This window comes from Diadema setosum, chromosome 21 (genome assembly GCF_964275005.1).
Source record: "Diadema setosum chromosome 21, eeDiaSeto1, whole genome shotgun sequence".
NCBI lineage: Eukaryota > Metazoa > Echinodermata > Echinoidea > Diadematoida > Diadematidae > Diadema > Diadema setosum.
The window spans coordinates 25,216,696-25,225,440 of record NC_092705.1 but is presented as its reverse complement, the minus strand read 5'-3'; the positions used below and the strand labels follow the sequence as shown (position 1 = coordinate 25,225,440).

The following is an 8,745-nucleotide window of genomic DNA, read 5'->3' as shown; positions in this document are numbered from 1 at the left end:
ACGGTACTTGTGCAGGTTTTCTTTGGCTTTAACCAATTCCATATGATGTTTCTTCAGTATGAGATATGCAGAGAAACTCTTGAGTTGCCAGTTTGATGATCGATGGCACGATGAAGATTTCGGCAGCAAAATGACCCCAAGACTCGATTGGTTATTAAAGTAATAAGCTACAGAAAGAGAGTGAGGCAGAGAGATACCGATGGACAGAGAGTGAGGCAGACAGACAGACAGTGAGACAGAAAGACAGACAGACAGACAGATTTTTAAAAATGGAGGAGAAGGGTTAAAGAGAAGTTGTAAAGGTGGACTAGAGTCACGTTGCCAGGGGTAAGGGCAGGGGGGAGGATGGGGCATGGGCAAATTGAAAGGTACGAGATGCAATTAAGAGCGGAAGGCCATATATAGGATACAGAGCGGTAATTCTCAGAGGGGCTGGAGTAATTAAAGGTGGACAGACACATGTAATTTTACCACTTTCCTGTTGAGGAAGCCAAAAAGGGGGGGAATTGCAATTAAGAATACCAGTGGATGTGTGAAGAGAATCTTTAGAGTCAAGATGGTCTGGACTCCCCAACGGATTGTCTTTGCTTCCAGACTGTGGACTATTCCTGTCTTCATTTGTTTTGAATTAGGACTATTTCCCTTCCACGGAGTTAGCCAGTCATGTAGAAGGTATGGGCGTCAGAGGAGGTAGTCTCCAGTATCCAACACTATCAATTTTCTTTGGTGGCCAATAAAATCTTTGAATTTGACATTTTGGAGGCCGGAAAAATAAATACAGTGGCCCGAAATGAAGAGATTTAAAAAAAAAAAAAAAAATCTAGTTTAAATGTTAGCTGCCTGATCGGGCCACCAAGATATTAGCCTTTTTGGAAATTTGGTGTCCCAATATCAATTTTTAGTGGCCCTTGGCCACTGCTAATGTCGAGCCCTGCTTGCATTTTCAGACTTTGGCAAGGTACATCTATGAGAGGAAAAGTTCCCTGAGTTTGAAACAAGGTGCTACTTTCACCATTTCTTCTGTACTTTCCCATCTATTGTTATATCTTGTGGTCATTGTTGTTGTTATCATTAACTTCATCTCATCTTTTATTCACCTGTTGATCTATTCATTTGATATGAGGAAGAAAAAAAAAAATTGATTAAATAGAAGCTCCCCTGTCCTAGCAGAAACCTAGTGTTGCCATCCTTTTTTAGAATGGCATCAAATTGTGTTTGAAGGTTTCACTCAGAACTGAAGTAGGATATGTAATTTTTTTTTTTTTTTGCTCAAACTTTGCACAAGCACAGGTGGAAAATGAAAGCTTGGTATGAATCCTGCTACCATATTCCTCAAATGCTGAAAGTGTCCTCTAGTTACCTTGAAACAAGTGATTGACTTTTAGCATGAACTAAAAATGTCACCTTCTAATTGACCAGACTCAAAGTGTCATACTGTGTTAATTTGTGAAGATGCCATTTGGAGATTCTGTACATCATTTGCATAGATAACCTCATCCCCACTTCTCTCCCACCATTTCCTGTTGCCTCGGAAACGCTCGCTCTGTAAACGATGAGGTAGGAGAGTTGTAAAAGTAAGATAATTAGGTATTGCCTGTATTTGCTGTGACACGTCAGAGCAAGACCACCTGCAGTCTCTTTAATTGCGTCGCGTTCTTCTTCGTACGCGTATGTGCTGCAGCAATAAGACCGACTTTATATTTCTCTGATTGTCTCGTTACCCAGGGTACCCGGCCACAGCTGCCCCCAAGGTCTGAAACCCCCAGAAACGAGCGGAGCTGGGCGTGGTACGAGGCTGAGCCGGACAGACTGACCAGACATCCAGTGGAGAAGGAGAGAGGAGAGAGAGAGAGCGTCTTGGCAAAAACAACGAGGCTAACATGATGTTTTGTGGCATGAGCTGCCCGCTGTGTTGATGGCGCTGCAAGGATGCGGCAGCAGTTTCCGGAGAGCCAAGGGATTTGTGTGGATGGACGAACTCATCGGATTGGGATGAAGGACGCGCCTTGAAGGAAAAAAAGGATTCACAGGAGGCGAAAAGTAGTCGAGCAAGGAACAATCATCGCAGGATCCGAGATTAGCTTCGCTTACTTGTGAAGGCGACAAGACGGAACTTCGGATGCCTGTATATACCGACAGTACATACATACATACATACCTGCCTCACAACCTAATCATAATCATAGTCTTGCAGGAATTGTTCCAGAATCAGCAAGAGTGTATGCTGTAAATTGAACTCTGGGAGAAGATTGGATATTGAGAGCGACAGATGTGTGTTTAAAACCACTTTTTGTGTATTTCGTAATTTGCACAAGAGACTTATCGGGGTGAGCTCAATGAGTTTATTTTCTCGACGTCTCGTTGGTTGCTTTGAGTGGTAGAGGTTGCCTTCTGTCTTCCTGGTCATGCCTCCATTTCACGCTCTCCTGCGCAAGTGGCGTTATGGCTTACTTCTCACTCTCATCCTCACGTTGGGTTTCGTGCTCTACAGCTGCTCCATGGAGGGAGGGCGCTATGCCCCTATCGCAGACAACAGACACTCTGCCCCTTACATCCCCGCCGGCGACATCAGCTCGTACGTCGGCCGCCACCGCTTCCCGGAGTCCTCGCTGGACCGCCGGCTGGACTTCAACATCAACGGCAACGACGTCATGGTCTTCCTGCACATGCAGAAGACAGGCGGGACGACGTTCGGCAAGCACCTCACGCGGGACCTGGACCTCAGCTCGCCCTGCGAGTGCAGCAAGTCCAAGAAGCGCTGCAACTGTTACCGGCCATCCAGCCGCCACCAGTTTTGGCTCTTCAGCCGCCTCTCCACCGGCTGGATGTGCGGCCTCCATGCTGACTGGACGGAGCTCCACGCCTGCGTCCCGGACGCCATGGACAGAAAGGAAAAGATCAAAGTTCGAAGGAGGTGAGAATCTACACTACGGTAAAGGCTGTTATTTTCACAAGGGTTTAATGGGTTGCCAAATTCCTGAATCACCAGGACCATGATTGGCAGGATATGTGCATGTTAGTATGTCTAACATTACATTATCATATTATGTATCATAATGTTACATCCCTCCTTTTATCAACAAACCTCATACCCAAGCGCGAGATCGAGAGTACAGTGATCTTGGTTGCAGTAAATTAGCACAGTGAACGGTCAAGTATTAGTGCGCTTACGATAGCCTGGGTGTTAAATTGTGAAAAACAACATCTTGCAAAAATGTTTTTGACCTCATCATTCGTGAAAACATCTGTATGTGAAAATAACAGCTTTACAGTATTGAAGCCAGCATAGTATAGGATCCTCTATGCCCATACAGGAACTCATGTTCAGGTTTCCAAGCTATAGATATTCTTTGTACGACCTATATTGAGTGTAGACTTTTTTCTCTTCAAACAGAAAAGAGCTTGATAAAGCTCTAGCTTGTCATTTCATGGGTAAGCATATTACAGCATTTACATAATTTCTCCTTGTAGCATCAGTTCATTTATTAGATAAATGTGGCCTTTATATCATGAGCTAATCGTGAGATAAGAAGCACAAGCTAAGGTGAAGTGAATGCTACCATAGATATCAAGAAAAGCCTCCAGCAAAAATAGTGGAGGAAATTTTAGTGACTTGTAGGGGAAAAAAATGATACGTTGGTCATTCTACAACATCAACCTTCAAGCTTGGCAAGTCAAGGCCATCAATGGATGATTTTCAGTATTATACAAATTTTTTGAACACTCTAAATCAGCTTATCATGTTACATTATTGTTAAATGGATGATTCCTTGTATAATGAATAATTTCGTTTGCTTGTGTCTTTGAAATCTCCAGATATTTCTACATCACCGTAGTGCGCAACCCTGTCAATCGCTACATCAGCGAGTGGAGGCACACGCAGCGGGGAGCGACCTGGAAGTCGTCGCGCCTGATGTGCGGAGGACGCGAGGCCACGGAGAAGGAGATCCCGCCGTGCTTCACGAGCACCACGTGGATGGGGGTGACCCTGAAGGACTTCATGGCCTGCCCTTCCAACTTGGCCCACAACCGACAGACCCGCATGCTGGCCGACCTGACGCTGGTCGGCTGCTACAACCACTCGGGGCTCTCCACGGCCGAGTACGAGCGCATCCTGCTGGCGTCGGCCAAGGCCAACCTGGAGAGCATGGCCTTCTTTGGCCTGACGGACCACCAGCGCGAACTCCAGTACCTCTTCGAGCGCACCTTCCGCATGTCGTTCCGCGCCGACCTCATGCAGCACAACCTGACCATCGCCAACGCCTCGCCCGTCCAGGATGGGGAGCTGGAACTGGTCAAGGCCAAGAACCACTTGGACATGGAGCTGTACGCGTTTGCCAAGGACCTGTTCTTCCAGCGATACAAGCACATGAAGGACCTTGAGCGAAAGGAAGCCCAGAAAACAAATAGCCCCATCAGCTAGCAGTGGCAGTTACAGAAGATACTTATATTGACACCAAAACTGCAGTAAAAAGGGGGATAAAAATAGTATTTAATCGGGTATTTATATTTATACACCTATGTGTATTATATACATGATATCTGTATCATATACAGTGTACAGTTTTTTTGTTTCTTTTTATATGAACACAAACGGGTGCCTAACACTAGATATTATCTCCATGTAAATATTTTTGTGGATGTTTGAAAAAGTGATGTATACATGCACATGATGTTTTCTCTTCTTTTTTTAATCCATGCTCTGCAACATCTTTTGTCAAGGCTCTGTGAGATTTGCATAGATGCAGAGGTCAGTGCGGTGTTGGTGTTAGCATAAATTTTCGTGAGATGACTGTCTTTCCGAGTGTAGAATGCCGCAAGTATTTTTAAGTGAGAGGAGATCCTCAATCCTGTTTGATCAAGGATATATCTCATTATAGTGTAGATGTGATCCCTGTGGTGAAAGCTGTTCTCATTTCGTTATATGCTGTTTCATACCTCATTGCACTTTACTGATGCACAAACCATCTTCGCACAGATGTCAAATTTGTCTGTTAACCACTGAAAGACCTAAACAGGGGCTGAAGCGGTCTTTTGTTGCAGAAATTTTTGACACTGTCACTTTTCACAAGAATCTACTTCAGTTTATATGTGCTCATTGTCATATTGAAATAGGATGAAACACAGAATGTACCCCCAAATCAATATCATTCTGGTGGCGTTTAATGTCACCTAGCAGGTCATGTAGTCACTTTCGAAAAAACAAAAATGCACACATTGCCAACTTCTTTCAACCTGTGACTGTTGTGGAGATCAGTGATGGAGTGAGACAGGGTGTATGATGATGAGAGCTTGAGGTGACTAATTGTAGGGTATTAGGCCGTTCTAGCTTGTTGAAATTTCTTCCACAATCAATGTTTTTAGTGTGTGTGGTTTTTCGTTTGGTTTTGTGTGGTGTAGGGGGGGGGGGGGAGATACATTAAATTTCTCTGGCAAAATTGCACCAAAAAGGCTCTAATTGTGTGTGACAAAAAAAAAGGCTACTGAGAAAGAAAGGACTCGATCATTTAATATATATTAAGATTGCATATATATGTCTGCAAGCATTGCCACATGGTATTATAAAGAAAAACAAAATCACAAAAATAAGTGCAAACTCTGTTTTGAAAAACTTTTCGTCATTGATAACACTTGGTAGCATTTAAAAGAAGTAATCGTGTGCAAACAAATTTGCTCTAGAAATAAAAGTGATGGGTGCTGCTGCTTTGCCGATTTTCCCCAAATTGCTATTAAATAGAGTAAATACATATTTAGGAGTTGTCTATCTTTTGATATGAAACTAAGAAACCATGCTGGCTCAAATATTAAGGCAATTGCCCAATCAATCTACCATTGCCGGCACCGATGTTGGCGTGCTGAGAATACATTTGATATTTTAACCCGTTGAAGATGAGTCCTGAGTATACTCGGGCAGGTGTCTATTGGAAATGTATGTTGTAGCAATATCAGCCCCGTCCCCAACGGGTGAAACAAACTTCAGATCATGTTCAGGCATTTCTGGGTTTGCATTTTAAAATCTCTTAATCAAATTGTGAGAAGACAGTAGCTTGCAAGTGGCTGTATGTTTATCTTCGTTGTCATCTCAGCTGCCACATCTTGGGGCAGATTTTATGGTCTCCTTGTACGATCTGCTTCATTTAACGAGTTCGGGTAGAAAATATGCTGCAGACAATACATCATGTCAGTGTTAAACCGTACCTCTGAACTGCACAGCGTGTCTCATACTTATTAAATGAAGACAAATTAAATTGAGAAGGTTAGATTCTTTAAATCCACACAAAATAAGGAAAAAAATTACAAAAATCTGCCAATCTTAAAAAGCAAAACAAAAGAGCTTTGATCTTCTATAATGAGTTGCCCTTTTCAGAATCATGTATGAAATTATTTAATCAAACAAACAAGGGAGACTTCACCAAGCCACAAATATGTGGTTTCTGGGTAAAAGTCAATGTAATGTGTTCTATCACATGAACCATGTTTTTGAAGGAAATGTGAATCTTTTTAAGTATCAGTCTTTGCCAATTGAAATATTCCCACAGACCCTAGAAAAAAGTGACGGAATGATATTATTAGCCTGAGCTGTCGTTATCTCATTCTGGGTGCACATACGTCGTGTACGAAGCTGCTTAAATCCAGAGAGTGTACAATATCAAAATCATGTGTTTCCATTTCATCCATGGGCTTTTGAGCAGAACCCAAGCTATTAGCAATAAGCTTCAAGGGATTCAGCAAGGAGAAACTGGTGCTTGCAGTGTTGCCATGGTAACGGCCGGATGTTGTGCTTGTGAAAAGTGATGCGGGCATCATCATGTTTTGTGTAAAAGAAAAAAAAAGAGGGAGAGATAGATAGAGAGATGGAGAGAGAGAGAGAGAGAGAGAGAGAGAGAGAGAGAGAGAAAGATACGGCATCAAACAGTTCTTAGTGCTGATTCTAACACAACAAGCGTCTGTATAAAGAATACAATGTGTGCGGCCATGTCCTGCTGGTGATTACATGATTTATATATCTCTTTGTCAATTTCATCAGTTTAGAAAGATAAGGCCGTTTTTATAACTCCCTAGGGTTAGTGAAGCCTTAGCGCCCCTATCTTTCTCAACTGACGATGTTTAGTGTATTGGTGTTATGTTATGCCTGAACACTGAACTGATAGCGGTTCTCAAGTTTGAATTGAAATATTTTCTCTTGGCGCTCTAGATCTCAAATGTTTTCTCCCTGCTAATACTTTTTGGAACAAGGGTTTTGTGACCTTTTGTGCCAGACATCAGACATGTTTTTACAAGGGTTTCCAACAGTAGATGTAACCTCCGTGATAAACACCAGGTGGCTTGCTTTCAGGTGATTGGTCAATACAAAGCCATCTCCATGGCATTCATTTGAAAGACGGTTGTCTTAAAGTCAAAGGTTCATCAAGGATTTAATCTAAATCCTTATCGAATGTGACAGCAGGTTTCTGTTCAGGTTATTCAAAACTTGTTTGGGGGAAAAAATTGTGTACCATATCTCACTTTATGTGCATCTGCTGCGTAAATGCTGCCAGAGTCATTTCAAACGTTTATTGCAATTTGCTGTGTACAATCAGGAGTTTATTTATGATGTTATTTTTCGACACAACAGGAAATATAAATATTTGACTTGCGTTTTCAGGACTGTCACCTGTTATGGTCATCACTGCCATGTGTAATCTCTGATCCAAAGTGTGAGTATCTTCACGATGTTATACAACAAATAACTCCCTGAAGAGATTCCTCAGTATTTTTTTTTTTTTTTTTTTTTTTTTTAGGTATTTTAAGAGATCTGTTTGGTGCACATTAAAAAAAGGGAAGAAAAACAACACCCAAAACCAACAAAACAAAACAAAAAAGGGGAAAGATGCATTTTGATGTTTGCAGAAATCCTAAGCAGAGGTGGCCTCAATATTTCATTCAGCAGTGGTTGGTATTAAGTGATACTATCAGAAGTTTTGCTGAGTGGTGTAAATTTTTCTTCAGTACCTTTGGTTGTTAAAGTATTAGATTGAATGTACTAGTATTTGATGTTCTCATGCAAGGGGCATTCAGTAGCAATGTTTGTATTATGTAATAGATCCTATGACAAGACTTTCAAGTTCGTGAGTAATTTATTTGCCAGCTGGTGCAGAACACCTATTTTAATCAAAATTTTCATCTCCCTTTAAAAAAATAAAATTATAATAATCATCATTACTATCTTTTTACCATTCTATTAAAACAACACTCATTTATCTATCATGGTCAAATGATTTAAGGAAGTCCATTTTCCTATTTTCTGTCATTATTTTCCCATGTTTTGATTATATATTGTAAAAGACGTTTAGATACAGTTAAAAAAAAGTTAATAAGCCACAGTCCCATGCATATGAAATGGTGTCTGCTCTAGGCAGTACAACTGCATATGTGACAGTGAATGTGGTTATGAAGTTCCAGTTCTGAATGAATTTCTTCGGTCATCCTGATGATATGTGTTATATTTAACAGTGATTGATCATGCCATGTCTCTATAAATCTCTTTTACCTCGTTTTGATTTATTTACCCATTTTTTCCAAATTATAAAATGTTTGTTCGATTTGACAATCACGGCAGAGAGAAATCAGAGTACTTAAGGCAGCAAAGGAGTTTAGGGAGTGCTGAGGATTTAGCGGACTCGCAAATCAGAGCATCACACCAGCAGCATTATTTCCGACAGGTCTCCTAATTCTGTGCGATGTGGGATGGAGTCGGTAAACGCA

General features: G+C 41.5%; 1 protein-coding gene across 1 annotated transcript; it reads left to right on the top strand.

Moving 5' to 3' along the window:
* The first annotated feature begins 2,326 nt into the window (after positions 1–2,326).
* Positions 2,327–4,737, top strand: LOC140244645 (heparan-sulfate 6-O-sulfotransferase 1-A-like). Its single transcript, XM_072324264.1, has 2 exons — positions 2,327–2,914; positions 3,817–4,737. The coding sequence occupies exons 1-2, from the start codon at positions 2,406–2,408 to the stop codon at positions 4,421–4,423; spliced, it is 1,116 nt and encodes a 371-aa protein (XP_072180365.1). The 5' UTR covers positions 2,327–2,405; the 3' UTR covers positions 4,424–4,737.
* The last annotated feature ends 4,008 nt before the right edge of the window (positions 4,738–8,745 follow it).